Source organism: Acomys minous (genome assembly GCF_964271855.1).
Source record: "Acomys minous genome assembly, chromosome: 16".
In the NCBI taxonomy this organism is placed as follows: domain Eukaryota; kingdom Metazoa; phylum Chordata; class Mammalia; order Rodentia; family Muridae; genus Acomys; species Acomys minous.
Genome location: NC_140498.1, coordinates 87,918,569 through 87,944,927, shown reverse-complemented (window position 1 = coordinate 87,944,927; position 26,359 = coordinate 87,918,569). Strand labels below are relative to the sequence as shown.

Sequence of the window (26,359 nt, the reverse complement as noted above, 5' to 3'; positions counted from 1 at the left end):
CCAACAGTTGCCATCTCTCCTTGGGGTACTGAGTGTGCCAGGTGCTGTGCTAAGTACTCCCCGCCATGTTTTCTTTGAGCCATGAGCACCTGTGAGATTGGTTCCATTACTCACCCCTGCTTTACGGATGGGGACACCGAGGCATGCAGAGGGCATTCATTCTCAAGTGGCACTGGCTGTTCTAATTGTCTGGACAGTGGATGGGGGAAGTTTTATGTCATTCAGTGCTTAGGGTTGTGGCTCAGTCTACTCTCCTCCCTCCATCGTTTCTTTTGTGGTAAGTGGAACTGAGAGACGGTGCCAAAGTAATCAATCCAACAGCCATCGGAGACACCCGTGAGACGCCTGTCTGTGTCCCTCCACCATCTGTCAACTGCCCTCGCCATTTGCGGTCCCCAGAGGCAGAAGGATGTGAAAGATGCTTAAATTTGAAGCCTCACGTAGCCACAAGAAGGCTGTGTGCTCCTCAGGGAAGCGGCTTCAGATTCCTCAGCTATTAGGCAGTGATGAGCCTTTATCTCCCTGAGGACATTTACATGGGTGAAAGGAAAGTTCCTGAAACAGGGTGAACAAAATGCTTCTCTGTGGGATAGCTGCAGAGGGCTACAACAGTGAGCTAGCCTGGCCTCCTGATCCTGGTTCTATTGCCTGTTAACTGTGCAGCTCTGGGCAGGTTGCTTAACCTCTCTGTGCTTCAGTTCTCTCATCCGTAAAATGGTGATGCAATGCCGAGTTCCACAGCTCGGGGGCCACTGCCGAGGCTGCGAGCGCCTGCTTGGAGTGGGAAGCATGCGGCGGACATTTGATTTATTCCAGTGTTCTATCATCCCCTAAAAGCTGACTGTGACTACAGCAGACTCCTCAGCCCACGTCTTCTGTTCATGAACCAGACGCAAAGGGGACACAGGAAATGGGTTCAGCCGAGGAGAGTTTTTGCTCCCAGGGGAAACTGGTCAGTGTCTGGAGATAGTTTTGACTGTTACGCCTGGTAGGGTTACCTACAGGCATCTGGTAGGTAAAGACCAGAGATGCTGTTTAAACATCATATGATGCACAGCCCTCAATATGAAGAATTTCCCAGGCTCACATACAGATGGATATTGCGGTTCAAAAGTAGGGCCTTGAAAAGAGAGGGGCTTGGGAGCTACCTGACTGGACAGATGGGGTATGGGATGCCTCAAGGTTAAAGAGACTCAGTGTAGGTACCATTCACACAGTGCATTGATTTACACTCTCTTGATGGCAGATGCTGGGACAACTAGGGAATTCAGGAAGCTGTCATTTGCTTTGGTACCAACAACAGATTCCACAAAGCTTCAAGGACAATGCGTGCATGTGTGCACACCTGCAGTTGTGTGTGGAGGTCAGAGGTCAGTGTTTTTCTTCCTTGCTTTCCACATTAATTTTTTGAGACCCAGACTCTGTTTGAACCTTGCTGGTGCTCACTGGTTCTGCTTGGCCGACTGGCCAATGAGATCTTGGGATCAGTCTGTCCCTATTCACCATCCCCAGGTCCCCCAGCTCCCGCTGGCTTTTTCATGAGGGCTGTGGATCCGAACTCAGGCCTTAACACTTGCAAGGAAGGTACTTTACTAATTGATCCAGCTGTCGAGCTTTAAGGTTTGTTCCCCCCCCTTTTTTTTAGAGATATATCTCACTATGAACCCAGGTTGACCTTGAACTTGAGATCCTCCTGCCTCAGCATCCTGAATCCTGGGATTATTGGCATGCACCACTAAACATGACTAAGGCTGAATATATACTGGAAAGCACCTGTGTGACACTTGGGGAAACTGAGGCATTACTCAGCTGTTCTCAACACTGGGAGGTTAAACCCAATGAAATCTGTGGGCATTAAAAATGAACAAGTGTGTAAGTGTGTCTGGAATACTGGGTATCCCCAACCCTGACTCACACCCATGGAAGCCCAGGGCTCCGGACTAAAGGATAAAGGGCTGATGTAGAAGGAGAGAGACTGACCTCACTGTCTACGTCCTTGTCCGGCCATGACAATGACACCTGCCAAGGTGATACATTGTGGAAAAATTCTGTGCCAAACAGTTGGGGGAGGGTAGTGAGCCCCAGCAGGGAGGGGGCAAGGACACAACGGACTCCGCAATGACAGGTCTTTCTTCATCTCTCTGGATTCTTCCTCCACCGGAGTTGGAATGCCAAGGTTAATGACAGTCCCTAATTACTTTTTTGGAGTCCGTCTGCTTCAGGAAGCTGACCCCGGACACAGGCGCCCAGCTGCTGCCTCTTTGCAGGCAGGAAACGTGCAAATGCGTTGGAGGGGATCCAGACAGAAGGAAGTACAGTAGAGACACAGAAGGACAGCCTAATGGACGGAGACTGTGTCACGTAGAGAGGGTGGGGATGCAGACAAATTTACTAGGCACATGCTTCATTCCGGACTTAGCTCATTCTGAAAGTCCAGTGATGACCAGTGTGTCTTTCCTACTCAGCTGGAGCCCTCTCCCACTTAGAGAAAGCCCCCAGGAGCTGCGTGTCCATGGCCGTGTCTGCCAACACATGGGGTGAGCAGTTTTTCCTGAGGTTGCTGTGTTCCTGATCCCAGATCCTATGGGGCAGCCCTATGGGCTCCCATTAGATTCCCCTGTGTGCACAAGTCAGGGGTCTCCAAAGATGACAGCCAGTCTCATCCCCACCCCACCCCCGTCTCCCCACCCACTTGCCTTCCACAGTAGACCAAGGTGTCAGGCTCAGACATGGCTATAGAGACATTTAGTGATCTCCACCTTTGCACTCCTTGCTGGAAAGGAGCCAGGCAGGGCGGGCTACTGAACAAGGAATGATGTGAGGGGTAAGGGTCCGGGGGGGCAAGAAGACACATGATGGACACCCCAATGTAGTATAATCCTACTACCAGCTGAACACACCAAAGTGAGCATCCCAGGCGATGCCCCACAGGACAGAAAACAACCCAGCAAAGCCATGCCTGAATTCTTGATTCCTTGAATCTCGAACAACAACCAAAAGTATATCATTGTGGCCTTAAGCACCGCCCCCTCCCTTTCTTTACATTATGTATTTTGCATTTTTGTTGCATAGCACTGGATAGCTGGAAAACCTGGTTAAAGTTAGGGGTTTCCCAACACATGCTTCACCTAATCCTGGAGAACAAACCAGGGGCCTCCACCTTGTGCCTGAAGAGGGAATGTGTGCAAATGAGGCAGTTGGATGAGGTCCTTTTCCGGCTATCATCTTTCCATCCGCACATCCTGAACAGAGCAGAGCTGGGGCATGTGGGTGGAGGGCACGTGAGCATTTAGGCCCTGTGATGGAGCCGCAGGAAGGCAGCTTGGGACTCTCTGCACAGCCCAGGACTCTCCGGGCTCTTGGTTCCATCAAAACTGTCCCAGGGAGGAAGCAAAGCTTCCTAGGAGGCCTGATACCTTTCTCCCTCAGAACTCAGAGTCCAACAGTGACACTGATGGTGCAGGGGGCAGATTAACAAGACATAAAGGAGGCTGCCCCAGAGGCCACCTGCTAAACTTGAACTTTTAGATGGAACTTTGGGTTTGGGGCTGGCAAGATGGCTCAACAGGCAAAGAGGCTTGCCACCAAAACTGATGACCTGAGTTCAATCCCCAGAACCACACAGTGAAAGGAGAAAACTGACCCCCTAAGAATTGTCTCCTGATCTCCATACATATGCCATGGCACGTACAAATGGACGTAAAGAAATAAAATGGAACATGCACGCGTGCGCGCGCACACACACACACACACACACACACACACACATACACACACACAGAGTAAGTGATGCCCATAAGGGGATTATTTTCCCTGTTTACTCAAAGTGACCCCATAGTGTCCTGGATGGCCTCACTCAGGTAACACAAAAGAAAACTAAACATCAGGATCAGACGTGGACAGGAGCACCTGAAACCCTAACCCAGTTGTTTAAAAAAAAAAAAAGCCCCTTTCCTCAGAGACACAGCCAACAAACGATGCAGGGTGAGGTCCTCAGCAGACGTACCCAATCTCTATAGCAGCTGAGTGAGCAGGAAGGCTCCTGAGGGTCAGCTGGGGAAACCGAGGCAGAACCCTCGATCCCTGAGAACCTCTGGTTCTGCAGTGACAGCCCCAGATAGCAGAACCCCTTCTGTGGTGTCACTCCCTGCCCGGCTTTCATCTGATTCTCTTCCGGGGAGGTGTAGGAGGCACAGGAATAGAGGCACGGCATGGTGTGGAGCTTAGAGGACACAAATAGCATCGGGCTTGCCTCTGGCAATGCTGCCAGCAAGGGATGGAGGAGACACAGCCTGCCTAGACCTCCGGGGCTGCCTTCCCCACTCCGGGAAGCCAGGGAGAAAATACACCAGCTCAGCAAAGGTATATTCTGCCAGCCCAGATTTGGCCCAGGATTCCTGGAAGCCTCTCAAATCTCCCTTCCGGGGAAGCCAGGGGCTGATGGGACTCTAGAGCTTGCCAGACTGGAGCATCCCAGCACAGGTGCAGACCAAAAGCCTCAGCAAGTTTAAAAAAAAAAAAAAAAGCCTCTTGCTTCAAAAACTAAACGGTCTGTTGGATAGCTACCATTTACTGACTGTGTTCCTCACCACACCTTCATCATCATTTGCATATTTATTCACCAAGGAGTGTCAGCTCTATTTTGCACATGAGGAAACCGAAGCACAAGAGCAAAGTGGCTACTACCATAAGGTCACAGAGAAAATGAATAGCAGAAGCAGGATTTGAACCCAGGCATCCTTGATTTTGGGTCCTGACCTCAACCACGATGCTCTGCCTCATGCCATCAAGTTAGCATCAGGCCACAGAGGACCAGAGAGGGACCCGCTGACCCTGTGCTAGAAGCAGAGGGAATGCCTTCAAAGCTTAGGAAACGAAGGGAGTGGATAAAAGTGCTGCCAGTCAGACTCTCTTCAAGGAGCAAAGACACAGCTATTTTCTTTTATACCAGCGCAGGAACCCAGCCCATGGAATGGTAGGTAGCATACACGTCTGCAGACCTGGGGAGACTACTCAGTGGGTAATGTGCCTGCTGTGATCCCAGCAGCCATGTAAAAAGCCAGGCACGTAAGTGACTGTGACCCCAGCACTCCCTGGTGAGAGAAAGGAGAATCCCTGGACCATTGGCCAGCCAACCTACCTGAATGGATGTGCTGGGGGTGAGAGTCTTTTCTCAATGAAAGGTAGAATGTGACTGAGAAAGACACCTGGAGTCTACATCTGGCCTCTACACACACACACACACACACACACACACACACACACACACGCAGGACATATCTGTCTCACTTTGCGCGGGGACTATAAGAGAGATTTCCTGAGGATAAGAAGTGAGGTGACTTCTCAACTGCTCCCCAGTTTCCACCAGGGATTGAGGTGTAAGGGACTACTTGTTGGACTTTCTGTAGCGGTACCTAGAGTCTTTCCTTTTCTCAGACACCCAACCCTGATGACCCCCAACATTTTCCTACTCTCCACCCACGTAACTACACCTCCCCCCCATTCCCAGCATGCACTCACTCTGTTCTCTCCCACATCTGCTTCCAGCAAGCCCTGCCTCCCTCCTGTCCACAAGCCATTATCCCTGCTCTCTGAGACCCACGTCCCCCCTCCCCCTTCCTCTCATCCATTAAACACACTTACAACTAGGGCATGCCCGGCATCTTCACCCCGTCTCCTCTAGAACCCTGTGATGTCATTACGCCCTGCCTCCCATCATCGGACAGGGTTCATGGAGGTGACTCCTCGTGTTCCAGTTCCACCACAGACTCCAGGTTCTCCGAGCCCAGAGTACGAGTCCCTACACTGGGGTCCACCTCGGCTGCCACCCACACGATGCCTGCCTGCCATATGCCTGCTGCCAGCGTAACTCTATAGCAGCAGTTCTCAATCTATGCCTTCTTTTGGGGGGAGGCCAAATAACACTTTCACAGAGGTCACCCAAAACCATTGGGAATTGTATTTACATTACAATTCATAACGACAGCAAAATTACAGTTATGGAGTAGCACTGAAAATAATTTTGGGGGGCTGGGGGGGCTCTCCACAACGTGAGGAGCTGCGTTAAAGAGTTGCAGCTCTAGGAAGGTTGAGAATTCATGCTGAATAGCTTACTCTAAGGTGTGTCCTTGTATGCTCTCTTTAACGTATTGATAGGACTCGAAGTACTGCCTTAATACATATTTATAACCTGTTGTGACCAAGTGGGCATCCTTGATGAGTCCATCTCATCATTGGGAACACCCGGCTCTTTGTCAGCTGTTTTAAAATACTCAGTTCATTGTCAGCCACTGCCACTGGGCTGCACTCTTGGGTACCAAATGTCCCCAGTTTCTTGCCCCCCCCCCCCCGCCCTGCCCTGCCCTGCCCTGCCCTGCCCTGCCCTTGTGCCTTTGCTTGTAATGTCAAATTCAGTCTCTTCCACTCACTGTCTCCAATAACTCTGCCCTCAGTGGGGCATTCCATATTTCCAGAACTTTCCCTGCAGCTCGCATCAGCTAAGACGCCCAGTGTCCACACCCACAGCACAGCCTTCATGATCAATCTCCCTCTGCCCCTGTCCCTCCCTCCATGCACACCTAACTTGGACACGCCTGACCCAGCCCATTCTGTCCTCTCTCCACCCTCTTTTATCTTCTGGAACAGATTGCCACATCATGCAACAAGGATTCCGAGTCACAAAAATGACCACGCGCTCCCACCCCAGCCCCTCCCCGCAGCCTCAGGGGAGAGGCAAAGCCGGCCCTTACCCAATGCGCTCCTGTTCCATCGCCTCCATCTTCTCTGCCCGAGCGATGACCCGGTTGATGATCTCCTTCTCTTCATCTGTCAGTTCTTCCTGCTTCCTCTGTCTGTCCGTCTGAGCTCCAGGATGGACGGACCATCCTGCCTGCATCCTGCAAGGCAAAAGGTAAGGCATGAGGCAGGTCAGGGGATCTCAGTGGTCAGGACAGGGACCCAGGGATATGAAAAAACAAAACAAAAAAAACAAAAATAAAATAAACAGGGTTGAAGCTTTTGCAGGGAGCCTCACTGGCTGTAGACTCTGGGCAGAATGGTACCTCTGGGCCCCAGCTTGCCTACCTGAGCAACGCACACACACCATCCCTTCATTCTACTCTGATGCTTTTATTTCAGAAAGTGCCCTGGACCACATGCATGAAGAACAGTTAGAAATGATGACCTTTTCAGAAAGACCCTAAACCAGACACCACTATCACCCCCACTGCCCCTCCCCCCCACAGTTACAGGCGACACAGTCAATCCAGGTGGGCCCCAGGGATGGCCTGGCCCAAAGACAGTTTGTTTGGGATGCAATGCTTGCTTATTTATTTATAGACATGGTCTCATGTAGCTCCAATTGGCCACAAGCTCCCTATATAGCTGAACAGGACTTTGAACCCAATTCTCTTCCCTTCACTTGGAGCGTGTGGGTAAGTGGTATATGTTGCCGTTCCTGGGGTAGGAAGTTCTTTTAAAATTTAAACCAGTTGCTAAAGAGGGTTGTAAGCACATGTCTATAAGGACGAATAACTAGGTTTCTAGCCATTAAAGGCTCTGGTAACACTTGGGGCTCCACTCTGCACTTTTTCTCCTGCCCCGCCCCTTTTGAGACAGGGTCTCATATGGCCAGATTGGCCTTCAATTAGCTATGTAGCAGAGGCTGACTTTGAACTCCAGATTTGCCTGTCTCCACCACGCAAATGCTGGGATTACGGATGTTCACTACCCCCACCAAGTTTACGTGGTGCCAGGGATCAAACCCAGGGCTTCACACACGCTGGGCAAGCACTCCCTTAACTGAGCTATGGTCCCAGCCTCCTTCTCTGCCCTTAAAAAAAAACAATTACAGACACTAGACATGTCCAAGTCACCAATGTCAGTCGTCACAGCATCCCTACCCTCGTCCCCCTTTCCTGGTGGGAGGCTGGGGTGGTGTGGAGGGAGGCCCTACTGGGAGCACTTAGTGCTGTGTTCGGAAGACTGCCTGTCCTCTCACTGTGTGCTCCAAGTCACAGGTCTGAGACCCCCACCTCCCCCCTCCCCCGCCCCGAGTTAAATGCCAGCTGGGCAGCTCTTAAACTTCTCTGGTTATCTCAAAAACTCAAGATCGGGGAAAACCCCTTGAGTCTAGGACACATGGGCCACTCACTTTAGCTCTGATGGCATGGCGGCCATGCAGTTGCTTTTTGACTTGGCACTTGGAAGTTAAAACCTAGTTTTCCGCCTCCTCTTCCTCTTTATCCTTCCTTCCTCCTCCCCTTCCTCGCTCTCCTCCAGTTCGCCCATCTTAGCAGGCTAGCTCTGTAGAGCTGAGGAGGAGTTGGAGGGAAGGGAAGCAGATGCCTTGGGCGATCTTGTGAGGAAGAGAAGGAAACATGGTCTGGAACTATCCAGAGAAAACACGGGTGTGGCTTGGAGTAGGTGCCTTGGGTGATCCAATACCATTATGGCTGGGACCCAACAGAGGTACCAAACTAACAGTGAAGCCCAGGCCTAGACAGAAGTGACAGTCACACACTTTGTGAACATACCGGACTTTGCCAAATGTGGCTCTTTAAGAATGCTTAATGTCGACGTCCGTGAATTTTACCTTGATAATAAAAAGCCCAATATGTTTCCCCACTTTGATACGTCCCTACCACTGACACCACCTGCTCCCCGACCACTGGGTTACAGCCACACTGGACTCTTTGCTCAACTTGTTTCTGCCCTTAAATAATGCTCTCTGTATCTGTTAAGTCCCATGCCCCACCCAGATGCAGGAGACCTCATCACTAGTGTGCCCTGGCACTCAGATCAATATCTGAGACCACAGGCACACAAAGGCTTTGACTAGAACCCCATCTCTTGAGAACAAAAGGGATGTTAAAGTCTCCTATTGGTGGTCCACCGCGGGATGGAAGCACGGCGCGCCCCACCCCGAGTCTAGGCACCACAGAGAGCTGGCCCAGAAGGCAAAAGGCTCCTAGGATCCTGCAGACACTGGGACTCCAGAATCTATGTTCAACCTAGCCCCATTTCAGACTCTGGGGGTGTCCTGATAGTGGCCACATTCCTTAGGAATTTCTGCAAACATCAGAGGCTGGTCTCCAACCTCTGGAGGAAGGATTCCTCAATTCAGAACACTTCAGGTCCCTCCAGGCTATGCCAAGACCACAGGTGTGAGCTGAGGAAGGGGAGGGAGGGGAGGGAGGGGAGGGAGGGGAGGGAGGGGAGGGAGGAGAGGGAGAGGGAGAGGAGGGAGGGCAGGGAGGGAAGAAGGAGTAAGGGAATGCTGGAAAAGAGGCCAGCCCGAGGTTTCTTCCTCCTTCTTAAGAAGAACACAGTGGCTCCTGACCCTTCCCACAGTGCCCGGCCATTTCCCAGGCCTGTGGTTTGGCCATCTCCACCTGCCCAATTCTTCCTTTTTTTTTTTTTCCAACTATCTCCCCCCCCCCCCCTTTTTTTAAATTGCTCCTCAGGTCCTGGTTTTAGTTGCTTTTCTTACTGCTGGGATAGTTGACAAGGAGCAGCTTAAGAAAGGGTTCGGTTTTGGGGTTTTTTTTTTTCTTCTGACTTTAAAACGTTTATTTTTTTTAAAATCAGTTGCTTTTTATACAGCTATACAAAGTTAAGAAAGGGTTCGTTTTAACTCACAATGTGAGGATCTGATCCCTCATGCCAGGGAAGGCATGAAGCAGGGGGGTCACATGGTACCCATAGCTAGGAAGGAGAGAGAGAGAGAGAGAGAGAGAGAGAGAGAGAGAGAGAGAGAGAGAGAGAGAGAGAGAGAGAGAGAGAGAGAGGAATGCCGGTGCTCAGCTCACGGTCTCCTTTTTTTATGCAGTCCAGGAGCCCAGCCCGTGGGTTGATCCTGCCCACATTTGGGATAGGTCTTCCCAGGTCAATTGACCTAATCTCAGATTTCTCCACAGGGATGCTCAGAAGGTCTTCCAGATGATCTTAGATCTTGTTGCCAAGTTAACTATCGATATGTGCCACCATGGTCCTCCCCCCCCCCCCGCCCCCGCCCTTTCCTGCTTTTACATAGCAATTCCACTCTGACCTCAGAGAACATTCCTGACTTGGGGCCCAGTGCAGACCCCCAAGGACATGTTCTACAGCTCAGCCAGTGCCTCCCTCCCACCCACCACCACCACCTGCTGGGCTCTGCACACACCTGGCACTTGAACTGCTGCTCAAGTGTGGCTTCAGAGACACAAATGAGCAGGGTGGATGTGTCCCCCGGGTCCTCTGTAGACTGCAGGGAGAAGAAGATGCTGGAAGTTGCTGCTCCCTCTGAATCCTCCTCCTATCCCCCCTGCTCCCCCCCCCCCCCGGCTCTACAGTGTGCAGTTGGCGTACAGCTCAGCTGCTGTTTGGAAACATCCCCTGTGGGTCTCAGTGGGAGCCCTTGGTGGGAGCCCACAGGCACCCCATGGATTACATGTTTTCATTCCCAAAGCAAACAGTGGGGAATGAGACAGGCTTTTCAATCAAAACCCTTTACTCTCTGGGAGAAGAAGGGGACCCCGTAAGTTGGGAAGCTTTGTGGGCATGGGGGGCTTAGGACCAGACAAGTGGGGCTTCTGCATACAGGATGTCAATCATGTGTCCTTAAAACCAGAGTCCAACGTTAAGATCTTGGTTTGAGGGTTATAGTTTTGGTTGCTTACTTTTTGGACAGCGTCTCAGACATTCCAGGCTGGTCTGGAACTTTCTCTGTAGCCGAGGATGCCCTTGAATTCCTGGTCCTCCTGCCTCTACCTCCTGAGTGCCAGGACTACTGCGTGGACCATCTCATGCACAGCGCATGAGATGCTGGCGGGGGGGGGGGGGGTCAAACCCAGGGCCTCATGCATGTCAGGCAAGTACTTTACCAATGCTCTTGCTAAAGAGCCAACGCCGGAGACGGAAGCACTGTCATCTGTGAGACAAGTTACACAGAAGATCGTGTCCCATCCAGGAGGGGTCCACCCACCCCGCACCTGCCAGCTTGTTCCTCTGAGAAAGTAGGATTTCCATGTAACCCAGCCTGGGATTAGGTGGCGAGACACCTTAGAGGTCATCTGTGTTACTTACAGCTTAGAGATAACAGGGGTGTCTGTACATAGGGGACACTGAGTAAAATGCTGTAGGATGTGGTGTGACACAGCAGAAGCTAGCTGATACACACCACAGCAAAGAGACAAAACGGCCAGGGAGCTGCTAGCCTCCCTCCACTCACTTTACAGATTAGTGTTATTTTCCATCCCAGCTGCTTAAAGCTCACTGTGAGCACTCTTGGCCGTGGAAGGTCTCTTTACCCAGCTATATTCCCATTGACCTCGAATATTTCACATTTGAATAAAATACTCCTCAAAGGAAATTTCCCTGCTAACGGAAGCAGAAAGATCACCGCTATTGAACGTTCATTTCCTGGATGTCGGACACTGGGGAGAAGGGACCGATGATGTAGGCTGGACACCGCATGGCCAGGAACCCACAGAAACATCCCCCACCACATCTGCCCTTGCACCTAAGGAAAGTGCAAGGTTGATGCCACCAAAGCCCCGTGTCAGAGGACTCTAGATAAGAGGAGATGGGTGACCCTCCTGGAAGTGCCACCCTCATGTCTGTCCTTGAAACACACAGAGGACACCTTCCCACCACCCAACTGCACTCACTTCACACACACACCATCATCACATGGCTGCCAGATGTCTCTATTAATACGCAATGACTCCCTGGAGGCATTGGATGACGGAAGTACTGTCGGGGTACCGGAGGGCATGGGATGATGGGGGTACCAGAGGCTCTAAAGCTTTCTCCACAGCAGCCAAGATGAACCCTTCTGTGTCCTTCCGTCCCTCCCTCTCTTCTCTGGGATAGCTACACTGCAGATGTCAGGAGCCATCTTTGCAGCTCAGAGGGGAGATTTTAATGAAGGAACCAGGAAGGCTGTGCTGAGAGACATTTTCACCCATGATCTGCAAGGACCCTCTGTATGGACTTGCACCCTGGTGACGCCAAAGGGGATGCAGAGGGATGCTGTGGTTGCCATCAAATGCAAGCCATCTGCCACTGCAGCACCTCTGAAATTCTATGCTCTCTCACATGCAGATTCTGTCTACAGACACTTCCCACCTGGACCAATCTCTTTTATAGGGTGCCCAGTCCTTACTTGGCCACCCTTACATCCCTCTTCCTCTGGAAAACTCTCCTATCAGGATACCTAAATCTGGGCTACATAAAATTCTTCAGGGTCCCACAGCTGTATGTTCCTATATGGGAGAGCGTATTTTCTGATTATGGGTTGTTTGTAGACGTCACTCATGCTTGGGCTATTCCTGTGTCTCTGGTGCTTAACATGGCAGACAGTATATAGTAGGTACTCGGTAAAAAATTTTTTTCTTGAGACAGCTCTTACTACATAGCCCTGACTATCCCAGAACTCACTCTTGTAGACCAGGCTGGCTTCAAACTCACAGAGATCTGCCTGCCTCTGCCTCCTGAGTGCTGGGATTAAAAGCGTGAGCCACCATCACCTGACAAAATTCTTTAATAAAAGAAAGGAAAAAGGAAGGAATAAGAGGGAAAGGAAAAAAGAAAGAGGGGAGGGAGGGAGGGAGGAGGGAGGCGAGGGATGGCAGGGTGAGGACAGAGAACAAATTCCGGTCTAGCCTTCAGCGCCAGGAAGCCTCTATGAGCCTTGAGATGCTGTGGAGTCATGGCCCTGTGATGTCCTATTTATGTTGTTTTCTTTAATTGTTTAAGGGGCTGCAGAGATGGCTCAGCAGTGGAGAGCACTGGCTGCTCTTGCAGAGGACCGAGGTTTGGTTTCCAGCACCATACTCTAGTTTCAGGGCATCCAGCGCCCTCCTCTCTGACCTCCATGTGCTCCTGCATGCACAGGATGCCCAGACATAGGATAAATACATATTGAATTGTTTAAGTTAGCATACAAAGTAGTGGGCTTCCCTGTGGCATCTTCATGTGGCCACCCACTCCTCCCTCCTATTGACTCCTTCTTCCTGAATAGTCCTCTCTTCACCTCCTCCACGGTCTGGGTCCCCCACCAGGCTCCCTTCCTCCCCTGCCCATCCCTGAGCATTCTTCCTCCCTTCTATGGTTCCCTTTCCCCTTCATGGCACACAGGCATACACTCTTCAGTCCAGATGCCACATGTGAGAGGCGACACACAGCATCATCAGTCCCTGCGAGCCCGGAAATCTCACAGATCATTAATCTGACCGCTCCTAAGTACCCATCCCCGTCATGCCTGAGTAACAATTTTATGGTTTTATAAAAGCAAAGCTCACCTGACCAGGGTCCCACCAGCCAACTACAGAGGCCACTGAGTGTCCACATGCTCCCATTGGACATATGGGGAAACTGGGGCCCAGAGCAGAGAGACAAGGCTGGGGTCACCTGAGTAGATGTTATCTGGACCCAGAAATTTTTCAGAGGACCCAGAGGGTAAAATTATGTGGATCCAGAAAGCTGAACCCAACATTCAACCATAAACACCAATGAGAAGACTGGGTGGTGATTCAAACCTCTATCTAACTGCTGTTGCTTTACAGTTTACATCTGAAGGCTCCACCACTCACTGATAGGGAGGGGCCGCTTGTCAAACCCACTTTACAGACAGGAAGCGGGGTGTGATACGTGAAGCCACAGTGATGGTGAGTCTTTTGTTGTTGTTGTTTTTCCAAGACAGGGTTTCTCTGTGTAGCCCTGACTGTCCTAGACTCACTTTGTAGACCAGGCTGGCCTCGAACTCACAGCGATCCGCCTGCCTCTGCTTCCCAACTGCTGGGATTACAGGCGTGCACTACTACACCAGGCTGTGATGGCAAGTCTGAACATCTCACCATTTGAGGGTGACAATGACATGCTACATGCTGTGTTTGTCACTGAGGACGGAGCTTCCTGTCAGCCCCTTTGTTGGGCCCGACATCCAATTTGTCATGCATAGTTAGTACATGAATCTAAATCAAAACACAAACGCAAAGCCAGACACTGACTCAGGGTGACCTCCAAAATCAGACAGCCGGGAGGTGTGGCCTGGACTGCTCATCAGCACTGTTCCAATCTTTATAGCTTCGGTCAGAATAGCACTGACCAGAGTGATGGTTCTAGCAAAATTCTGCAGGGATGGACACACACACATCTGTCACCCAAGGTCCCAAACACTACCTAGAATTGACTGTGGGCCCACCTCAGGAATACATCCCATCTTCTGCCAAGATGGGCCTTCCTTCCTGGAAATGCACACATTGTTATATATATATATATAACAATGTATACATTGTATACAATGTATAACAATGTATACATACATATATATATATATATATATATGTAAAATTGGTTCATCCCCTTTGTTACCAGCTCATCACATGAATCAGGAAAAGCATCAAAACTCAGTTTGTAGGAAAATGAAAATGGTGCGAAATACTTACTGTTCCTTGTCACTGCAGGCATGCCAAGCAAGGAGAGAAAAAGGAAATGAGAGAGGTTAGCTAAGAATTCTCAGGGCCCCAGGGTGGCAGTTAAAAGTGTGTACTTGCTCTTAAAGGGAACCTAAGTTCAGTTCCCAGCATCCCTGTCAGTCAGCTCACAGCAGCCTATAGCTCCAGCTCCAGGAAAACTGCTGCCCTCTTCTGGCCTCTGTGGGTACTACATCCACACGTGCGTACACATACAGAGACATAAACATACACACATAATTAAAAATAAAATGAATTTGTTTTCTTTTGGTTTTTCAAGACAGGGTTTCTCTGTGTAGCCTTGACTGTCCTGGACTTACTTTGTAAACCAGGCTGGTCTCGAACTCACGGCAATCCACCTACCTCTGCCTCCCGAGTACTGGGATTAAAGGAGTGCGCCACCACACCTTTTAAATGAATCTTTTTAAAAATTTTCAGTCACATGCACATCATTCAGATACAGTGTCATAGTTTGAATTCTGATGGCCCATTTATAGTTTTTTTCTTTTTTCTCCTCTCTCTCTCTCTCTCTCTGGATGTGTGTGTGTGGGTGTGTGGGTGTTATCTTTCATTTGTTTGCCTTGAGGCAAGGTCTCAAATGTAGCTCAGATGTCCTCAGCTTCCCAGGTGTTGGGATTACAGCATACATGTTCCTCTGTACACTGGATTTATTTAATGCCACATCTAAATCATGGCTGCTTCTGGGTAGGGCTACAAAATCACATCTGTAAGCAGAGACCAATCAAGTCAATTCACTAATAAACTACACTGAGCAGCCCTCTTTTCTTCCCAACCATCCTTGTTTCCTAGGTTGAGACAGGTCTATGTCGCTCAGGTTCGCCTTTACTATATAGAATAAAGTCAAGGATGCCTTCAATCCTTGATATTTCTGCCTCCGCCTACTCAATTCTGGCATCACAGGTGTGCACACACCATGTTTATACAGCTCAGAGGATTGAGCCCAGGGCCCTGTACCTGGTAGGCAAACACTCTACCAACTGAGCCACATCTCTGGCCCCTTTTACATATTTAAATAATGTTTTTATGTAACACTAAGGGAAGAAATTCAATGAAAGTCTGGCTTTCCTCATCTTGGGCTATATTATTTCTAGCAGTGGGGATCCTGTTCACGGCTCCTAAACATCAGGATATGTACTTCCCTGTGTGGAGGTGCAAGCCTGTCTATTTTAGTAAGGGGACCAGCATCTTGCAACCACGGGCAGGTGGCACCCTGTTTTTGTACCTCGGTGTCCCACTTCACACCCCTGGCACTGTCTGCTGGCAGGCCTGCTTTCTAGAGACACCAGCATCTCTCTAAGCATCCTCACTCTGCACCATCCCGGGCAGGAACAGATGCATGCACTCATTCCTACCATCCATTGGTGCCTACAGACCTATTAGTAGGTCCCAGGATGCTGAACTAGAAGGGTTTCTGAAAATTGCAAAAGCAGGCAGTCTCTTTCGTTAGGCAGCAGTTGATGAAGTTCAATTCTTCCTCACCCGGAGGAAGATGCGAACATGGCGTTCCTCCTGTGCTGAGCTGTAGTGCCAGGCTCGACAGTGTGTCTGATGGCTGCAATTCAGCCATTATTTAGTATCTGGAGGAAACTGAGCAAAGCAGCAGGTGTGCTCTGAGTGCCGAGGTGCACCACGGGAGCACAGGGGTGGTTAATGAAGCCGCATCTAGACTGCTAGAATAATTCTGATTTAATTGCCAGGCAAATTGTTTGGCTTCCTATCCACGAGAGTAAATTCTGATGGATGGGATTTTAATTAACCGGTGCTTCTTAAATAAAATAAATATTTTACCCTGTCCACCCTCTGGGCAACTAATTCTTTCGCAGAGACACACATTTTGGTGAGGGGAATATTATCTGTAAAGTAAGTTTATCCAAGATGATGTTGAGGGAAATGATTGAGAAGGCGTCCTGCACAGAGGACCACCTAGAGTTCTGTGGTGCCAAAGAGAGGATTCAACTCAGCAGAAGAGGCCCGTGTGCAGACCTGGGGAACAGATACAGGGCTTTGAATTTCTTTATTATTGTTTTCTTTTGTGTGTGTGTGTGTGTATGTGTGTGTCTGTCTGTCTGTCTGTCTGTGTATCACATGAATGCCTGGTGTATGAGGCAGCCAGAAGAGGGTACTGGAGCCCTTGGAACTGAAGTTACAGATGGTTGTGAGCCACCATGTGAGTGCTGTGAGTTGAACCCAGGTCTCAGATGGAGGAATTTTGTTTTGGAGCATATGGATGGGCAAAAACAAAACAAAACAAAACAACAAAACAAAACAAACAACTCTTTCCCAGTATTTAGCTATGTCCTAAGCAAATTAACTAAAGCCATTTTTTTTTTTTAAAGACAAGCCTCAGGTAGCCTAGCTGGCTCCAAACCCCACAGGCAGCTGAATGAACTGATGAACTGAGTTTGTGAGTCTCCTGCCTCCACCTCCCAAGTGTTGGAATAATAGGAATTATAGCCCGGCACACACGGCTTCCTGCTCCTTGGGCGGCATCTGGTACCTGAATCATGCTTTCAGGTGCAGCTCAGGGGTTGTTAGAAAGAAAGGGATTTCTTCTTCAACTGTTTCCTTTCAAAAGCAAACAGACAAAACATTTCAACAAAACGTAAAATGTTTTCCCTCCTGAAGAGTTTGTTCTCTGGGAAAAAACAAACAAACAAACAAACAAACAAACAACCTAAGCCACAGAATACGGGAAATTATAAAGTTCTGTATCAAAAGAATTTAACCTGAATAACAAGTTTAATGAAAAGATGATGAGTGACTTGCTCTTAAAAACACAAAGATGCTGCTGCAGAGAGGGAGCCATGGTTGGGAGCACTGCGGTGCTCAAGAGCAGATGCCCTGGATTCAGTTCCCAGCACCCACATGGTGACTCATAACCATCTGTAAGTCCAGCTCCAGGAGCTCTGGTGCCCTCTTCTGATCTCCATGGGTATTGTACCCACATGTATGCACCCACACAGACACACACAGTTCAACCAGGGCCTTGTCTAAGAATAAAAACAATCACAAACTTTGATGATGATAATGATGATGATATGATGATGTCATCACTTTAATGAACAATCTGTGGGACAGTAAACAGCAGATTTGGATGGTTAAGGACTTCAGGCAGTGGTGTGTGGCCAGTGCTTAGCAATACTCTTAGTAATCATAACTGACTAGGGTGCCAACATGAGCCACATTCAGAGCTGGGGATATGCTAAGCCATCACTCTGTAAAGTGTTCACAGAACTCAGGGATAATAAGTCAATAGCAGAGAGTATCAACCTGTCATACGGTCATTTAAATGTGATTAATTTCAAGTACTCATCATCTTGTGTGTAATAAGGTGTGGTTGTAAATTTCTATCAATTAATTTTCAGTTATGGCCATGGTCAGTAACTGGCTAGCAAAGGTCCTGAAATTTGCACATCGATTGTGAAGATGTCCTGTGGGAGGTCAGCACACCACGAGTCAGAAGTGATCATTTGTGAGCAAAGTTACCGTGTGGTCAAAGACATGAAATGTAGACTCAAAGCTCATCAAAGACCTGGGCCACATTCGTAACACACCTATAACAACAGCACTTAAGGAGCTGAGGCAGGAGGATTGTGAAGGCCACCCTGGGCTGTGTAGTGGGATCCTGTCTCAAACAAAAAACAAAACAAACAAACTGACTGATCCAAGAGCAGGAGACTTAAAGGGCCAGGAAAATACTAAAAATCATGAAAAGAAATCACCAGAAATAAAATAACTTAAAATTCTAAAAATATAATAGAGTTGTTTAGTGAAAAAGCTGTGTGCCTTGAACTATCTCAAGCTGGGAATCCTATGGAGGCTGGGACATGGAGCGAGACACACTTACATTGTTTCATTGAATTCTCTATTTTTGCTAGTCTCCTTCTACATTTAACACTGGTTCTTTTAATTATCTGTTTTTGCTACAGTCTAGAGTAGGTCTCCCAACAGTGTTTCTTTTAGTTTTCTATTTTTACTGGAGCCTATAGCCAGATGTAACAGTTTCCTTTGAAAACAGTTTCTTTCAACAGCCCATTTTTTGCTACAGTATAAGGGCAATGACAATGACACTGCTTCAAAAAGGATTCTTAAGTATTATTTATTTTATATTTCTTGTTTTCCTGGAAAGTGTGTAATAGCTGCTTGCATCCTCTTGTGAAAGACAATTTCTTCTCTAATAGAAGTGGGTGGGTTATAAGTGAATCAAAAATTTAAAAACCAGCAATGGGAGCTTTGCATAGATAAGGGGGAAATTGTGAAGATACGACCATATAACCAAAGATCATCTTAGGTCTCTTCTGCCCAATAAAAAGGGACCTTAATTGAAAATCTATTCTGTGTTTTTAAAAAACCTTTTTGGGGGCGTTCTTTTTGTAGTTATTTCTGAGATTGTATTTTAATTACATCTCTCCCTTACCTTTCATCCCTCAAAACCGTCCCATATACCTTCTCACACTTTGCTTTAAATTTCTGACCCCTTTTTAAAGTGTTATTTCATGCACATGCACATACATGTACACATGTGCACATGTACAGAGAGGGCGAGAGAGATCAGTCCATATAACATTATTTGTGTATAAGTTTTCAGGGATGATCATTAGCACTGGAAAACCAATTGCCGTGCTCTTCCCCGGGGAGGACCACCTCTCCCATCCCTGGCTTTTCCTGGCTGCTGCAGTTCTTTGTGTAGGGTTGAGGCCTCGTGGGCTTTTCCCTGTCTAGTTTGGCATGTTCAGAACACAACAATCAAAGTACAGCATTGGGAAGCCCACCCCCACACCTCAGGCTCAGGAAACATTGCAGGAGAGGGGGCAGAAGGACTGTAAGAGCCAGAGGATCAGGGAGGTTTCTGGAGACTGTGTCTCCCAGTGACATCACAAGCTACACCTAGTAAGTGTCACCAATGTGACCGCCTAAACGTGAGCTGAACAAGGATGACACCAACGAACATGCCAAACCGGATGTGAGGAAAGCCCACGAGGCCTCAAAGACCCTGCTCAGCATGGGGCAAATACGCGTGGTACTGGAAACCTAGCCAACAAGTTAGTGATGGTGCAGTCACCGTGATTGGAGGAGAATCTACAGCCACTGATTTAATAAGCCAACCTAATCCTGAGCAACACTCTAGAAACATTCGTCCTGTACCCACAGTTAAGAGTAGCCCTCACCCCAGGCAACTTCCCTTTGCAACAGGTGGAAACCACTACAGAAAACCCTTCTGCATTTGGTGGGTGGGGAGAGCAGTAGCCACCGGCAGACAGCTCCCTACCCTCCACTCCACTGAATAATGTTTCTGTGTCATTAAAACAAGCAGGTTCCCAACTAGGAACATCAACCTCATGGCGTCTTTAAAATTCTGCCCCACAGACCTAGCACACAGAGGCAAAGAGGACAGAGAGCCTGTGCCCACAGGACTGGGTGGGTAATAACAGGCACCCATGTGAGGTTCCCTATTAGAGACTCAATAGGGAAAGGTGGGGAGTATGGGGAATTGAGAAGCTTATACCACAACAGAACCTACCACGGGGCTGGGAAGCCAGGGAGCTGGCCCTGCACGTTAAGTACGTGCCACACAAGTGTGAGGACTGCAGTTCAGATTCCCCAAAAGCCAGCCAGGCATAGGGAGGCACCTGCAGTCTCAGCGCTTGGGAGCCAGAGATGGGCTTCCCAGGCAAGCTACCTAGGCAGACTAACAAGGACCAGTGAGCACCAAGTTCAGTGAGAGGTCTTGCCTCAGTCGGAGTTGGGAGTGATCAAGGAAGATATCCAATGTCAACTTTGAGACTCACATGCATGCATATACATATGTACCCACATAGTGTATGTGTATATATATATATCCATACATACATAAATGTGTGAACACACACACACACACACACACACACACACACACACATACACGGAAACCAACCCAATGTTCATCTCCTGCTTTCAGGTGTGGATACGTAGGAATACCCAGTGCTTACTTACTTTGACTGCAGTGGGCCGTCACCAGGATACATCCATCGGTTCACCACGGTGTCAGTCATGGTGGAAGGCTGGCACACCTGGAAAACACCCACCCAAGATGGTTACCCAATTATCTGGCCACTCTTATGTCATGAGCACCCCACCCTAGGCCACACATGTGGGGACACAATAAAAGAAAGAGCTTGACCCAGCGTCTTCACCGTCTAGGCAGAGAGCCTTATATACACCTGAGGAGCAGTGTCACCTGGGAATCACAGCCACCTAGTGGCGAGAGATAGGGTAGCATGCTGACACATGTCCCCGCAGTGGTGCTGTTGGAGGTGTTGGGGTCACTGAGAACTTGTCCTTGAAGAAGCACGAGGGACCTTGGTTCTGTGACCGATCTGTTTCTTGGCTGTGGTGTGAGTGGTTTGCTCCAATGTTAGGGTGTGCCAGCCATGCCCAAGAGCACAGCGATGGGGTCACCATCCAGACTCATGAACACAAATTAGCCTTTTCTTCACTTCACGCATGGCCCACGGTGGGCTTTTTGCTACAGTGAGTCAGCCTCTTTGTATCTGCCCTGGCCAGGATCAGTTTGCCCTCCACACATCAGTCAAGAAGGGCTTGAAAAACACATATCATAGTTTGTTAAACACCTCCCCAGTCAGACACAGGGCCGCCATTGGCATCTCACAGGAGCGGTGAAAACTCCCTTCTCAGGAATCTAATGTTTGTAACAGCACAGAGAGGAAGTGACCCCTAAGCTCACCACCCCACTGGCAGGGGTTTGGCCTCGGGAATGTCTAGATATGCTTGCTCATCCTGTGGTCCTTAAGTGCACTGTGTAACCGTGCAAGAAAAAAAAAAGACACTCTCTAACCCTTCACCTCTGCCAGCCTCTGCTCAAATGCCACCTCTTCCAAGAAACCTCCACTGGCCACACTGTCCCTCTCCTAGTCCTGTGCGTCCTTGTTGTACAGTTCAGCGTGGCGTGTGACTTGTCTTTCTGCTACCTGCATCTGTCTCTCCACCTAGTCAGCAAAAACCAGGGGTTCCCAGCTCCGGACTGGATTTATCCAACTGCAGCTCCTCAGAGCACAAGGGGTCAGCTTCGTGGACCTATGAGCCGAGTAGCTGGCTAGCCTGTTCAGGGAAGGATCCTGTGACTCCACATGAACATCTGTAGGTGACACAGACCCCCTAAGCTCAAGTCTCTGTGCTCATTTCCTGCGATTCTTTAAATAAGTTTTAAGTGAGGGATCCAGAACTTTTTACTTTGCCATCAGCCCTGCGTGCAGTATATTGTTGGCGCTCAGTAAGTGCTCATATAGATCACAGAGGTTGATGGGCACACAGATGTGTGAAACATCAGAGCCAGCCTGTTGCCATAGCCTTGTGGATCCCTAGGCCTCTCTGCACCTTGGACTGCCACAAAAGCCACTGTCCAAACCCCAGAGAGACCCACCGTGGAAACCCCTCCCTTTCACATCTTGTCCTTACTTCTCCCCACCAGCATCTGTTGCTAAGGACCAGTGAGCCCCATACTCTCCCCCTGTCAGCATCTGTTGCTAAGGACCAGTGAGCCCCACACTCTCCCCATCAGCATCTGTTGCTAAGGACCAGTTGAGCCCACACTCCACGATTTTCTTGGTCTTCTGCTACTTGAAGGTAAATGGGAACAAAAGTTCAAAGCTCACATAAGTTAAGAGCCTCAGGCAGTAACTGAAGTGACCCAGTGGTGCTGTGCTGTGCTGGCAGAGGCATCACACGGTACGTTAGAGAGCTGTAGGGATCCGTGTTACCTGTGGATGTGGAAGGGGTACCCAAAACTGTCCCCAGGCTCTGTGCCCCACAGCCCTGCATTAAAGCAGGTAGCTCATGGGGATCCTGCATCCGGGCACTTCTGACTCCATCTCTGTCCTCACCCAGCTCCCTTCCCTGACTCCCTCCGGCTCATCACTGCCCATTCAGGCTTCTACACACACCTGCTCAGACTCCTGGAGGGTGGGAGGTGAGACCAAGGAGGGGAAAGCACATGAACAAAAGACATCCAAACTGGAAGTATACTTTGTTCGGCCCACATGGCATTTTTCTTTTAAGTATAATTAAGCCAGAAGTGAGGAGGCATTTATAAGAGGTGTTTCTTTCAAAAACTGGAATTACACACACACACACACACACACACACAGAGAGAGAGAGAGAGAGAGAGAGAGAGAGAGAGAGAGAGAAACTCATGTAGGGCTGAGGGCAGCTCAGTCAGTAGCATGCTTGCCTGAAAGCATAAGGGTCTGTGTTTGACCCACAGGATCCCTGTGACAAAGGTGGGTGCGGTGGTAGGAGTCTGAACCCCAGCTCTGATGAGGCAGAGACAGGGGAATTCCTTGGGCTTACTGGCCAGATGTTCTAGCCCAGTGGTTTTCAACCTGTGGGTTGCGGACTCCTTTGGCAAACTTCTATCCCCCCAAAATATTTACATTACAATTCATAACACTAGCAAAAATTACAGTTATGAACTAGCAACGAACATGATTTTGTGGTTGGGGGTCCACCACAACATGAAGAACTGTCTCAAAGAGTCACAAGGTTTTAGAAACATTGAGAACCACTGCTCTGGTCTATTTGGAGAGTTCCAGATCCCAGAGAGAAACCCTGTCTCCAAAAACAAAGTGGATAGCTTCCAATGTTGTCCCCTGACCTATACACTTCTCCCTCTGCCCCTCAGAGCACCCATAACCACTAAGTGTCCTAACACTGGTCCAGATCTCGAGATACAGTATTAAAACACAAACTAGAGGCAGAAATGAGGGTCTTCATAGAGCCTGACATCAGGTGGGGAAGACAGAAAATGTGCAGGCCAAGTATCAAGTGTGCCAGCTGCTGACAAAAGGAAGAAGTGGAGGCGGGTGGACCGGGGGCAGGGGGACGGGGGGGGAGGGGGACGGGAGGATGGGGGGACGGGGAGGGGTTGTGAGGAAACAGGGTTGGATACATGGTTTTATATGGGTGTCAGGAGGGTCTCACTGAGCCATGATATTTGACTTGGAGCAGGAGACTGCCCCGCGTGAACAACTGGAGCAGATGTCTCTGACAGAGGACAAAGATCTTGGGGTGGGCAAACACCTGCTAAGTCAGAGAAATAGCAGGGAAGATAAAGAGGAACCGGTGGGTATCAGAGAAACAGCGCCCATCCACAGACGAATTTGACATCTTTACCCTCTGAAATCTGATTGGCTATGAAACTGGGTCCTAAGGCCAATGAGATGTAGCATGCCTGTCCAATCAGGAGCTTGAAGATACAAATGTTCTAGAGCTGCCTTCTTGCTGTATATGAGGAGCCCAGGCTAGCCCACTGGAAGTTACCCAGCTAAGTAAGCCCAGTCTGGCCCAGACCAGCTGAACCCAGCAAGATGGCTGACCTGGAGACTAGAAATACAAAACCGTGGTTGTTCTGAGTCACTTGCTAGCAGGATGGTTTGTTAGACAGCTCAGACTGTCTGATGGAAGTCACTGGTAAGAGGTCAACTTTAGATGTTATTTCTCAGAGCTATCCACCTGTCTTTCGCTGGCAGGAAGCTTGCCAATTCAGCTAGGCTGGCTGCTAGAGAGCCCCAGAGATCTGCCTGCTGCCCTCTCTCCACTGCCGGTGTTACTGCAGGTGCCACCGTGCCTAGGGTTCAGGAGATCGAACACAGGTTTTTTGGGTTTTGTTGTTGTTGTTTTTTAAAGATTTATTTATTTATTTTGTATGCAGTGCTCTGCCTGCATATACACTTGCAGGCCAGAAGAGGGCATCAGGTCACACTATAGATGGTTATGAGCTCCCATGTGGTTGCTGGGAATTGAACTCAGGACCTCAGGAAGAGCAATCAGTGCTCTTAACCTCTGAGTTATCTCTCCAGCCCCGAACACAGTTCTTTATGCTTATGTGGCAAGCACTTCACTGACTATTCTTTCCAGTCCGGTCCATACAGTCCATTTCTCATTTAGCATTTTGAGGGGTAAAAGCACCCCAGCTTTCCTTCCCGATAGCTCCTTTCTCTGTATCCACTAGTGAGGCTCGGGTGGGTTCATTCACATAGTTCTACCCTTAGAGGCGGGCCTGTGGCCCACTTCAGGCCAATCAGTGCCCTCAGTCTTCTGTGATTGGCTCAGAATCAGCATATGACCTGATCTGGGCCAATGGAAGCTCTCCTGGAATTCTGTCCATGGTGATTTTCCTTTTGTCTCAGCTGCTGAGCTGGTAGGACAGAATACACCTTGCAGGGAAAGCCTGCAGCAGGGTTAATGGAGAAATTCCTCGTGGTGGATAGGTGAGGTGAGGGGTGCTAGGTCCAGCCATGCCTAAACTAATTTGTCGTTTGGTTATCATAAGCCAATGAAGCCAAAATTGAATTGAATTTTTTGCTGCAGCAGTACTCCCGTATTCATGTCCTCAGGGTCCTGGGGAGCAAACGGTGATCCCAAAAGCAACCAGAGCTGGTGGGACCTGGGAAATTACACACTAGTCCCCACCTGGACCCCAGAAAATCCTCTCCCTGGTCCCTAGGCTCTGCTATCAGATGCATCCTCCCTAGAGCCTTCTGGGGCCTTGCACTGGCAATTAAAATTCAGCGACAATAAACAACACTAATTAAAAGCAAAACTAAGTACTTAATAAGACAAATGAGGTGGCGGTATTAGAAGTCAGGATAAGTGAGCTGGCATTAATTAAAACCAAAGACAAATGTCTTTCCCTTTTAAAACCCGTGTGTGTGTGTATGTGTGTGTGTGTGTGTGTGTGTGTTTCTAGAAAAGGTTTCAATTGTGTTGACATACTAAATGACATAGGGGCAGACATGCTAGGAGTCTCACCCATGAGTGAGGGGTAAGAGTTGGGGAGGATCTCCCCCAAAAGGGAAAGCCTGGACTTGGGGAGCCGGAGTATGCAAGTTGTAAAGGAGGAAGGAAAGGAAGAAAGGGGCCACAAAAGCTCAGCATCACAGGGGTGGGGATGTTGGGCAATGGGAGGTTTGGTAAATATGGATCCTGGGGTGGGAAGAAGGCAGGGCCGAAGGCTGCTTCTGCCATTTCTGAGTGAGGGCACCTTGGGCACACTCCTCGCCTCCTGTGCCTCTATTTCCTCACAGGAAGGCTAGGGACAAAAGTAGGGCTTCTTCTCAACATGGAACCATGAGAGTCAAATGAGATAATATATACAAGATCAAGGCTGGACACCCAACAGAGGCCAGCAGCTGACGCTGGCTGTTGTAGTTCATGAATGCCATCCGTCTTAATTTTTTTTTTCCTGTGTGTGTATGTGGTATGCACTTGCAGGTGTGTGTGTTTGAATGTGTGTGGGCACATCTGTGTGAGTGGGTGTGCACTTGTGCCTAACTAAGGAATCCCAAGGTTGACAGCAGGTGTCTTGCCCTGATCACCAGACACTCTTAATTATTGAAGCAGGGTCTGGTATGGAACCCAGAGCTTGCTGATTCTGGGTAGCTTCATTAGGCAGCTTGCCCTGGGGATGCAGGCAGCCACCATATCTGCCCACTCTGATGTGGGCTCTGGGATATGACATCAGGTTCTTATACTTGCGTGGCTCTTTACTCTTTACTCACTGAGTCCCCTCCCTGGCCCTTATCTTTTTAAGGAAGCATCTCTCAGGCCGGGCATGGTGGCGCACGCCTTTAATCCCAGCACTGGGGAGGCAGAGGCAGGCGGATCGCTGTGAGTTCTCAGCCAACTTGGTCTACAAAGGGAGTCTAGGACAGCCAAGGCTACACAGAGAAGCCCTGTCTCAACAAAACAAAAACAAAAACAAAAAAGTATCTCTCACTGGCCTTGAGCTCCGCAAGGAGATTAAGATGCCCGGCACGCCAAGGATCTGCTTGGCTCCTCCTCCCTAGTGCTAAATACCAGCATGTGCCACCGTGCCCTGCTTTTTA

General features: G+C 49.2%; 1 protein-coding gene across 1 annotated transcript in view; it reads right to left on the bottom strand.

Moving 5' to 3' along the window:
• RPH3A (rabphilin 3A) overlaps positions 1-26,359 on the bottom strand; it is a 72,649-nt gene that overhangs the window by 27,073 nt on the left and 19,217 nt on the right. Inside the window, 3 exon segments of the mRNA XM_084762166.1 lie at positions 6,750-6,896; positions 14,430-14,441; positions 20,451-20,527. Of these exon segments, the coding sequence (XP_084618292.1) occupies positions 6,750-6,896; positions 14,430-14,441; positions 20,451-20,509 (218 nt within the window). The 5' untranslated portion in view covers positions 20,510-20,527.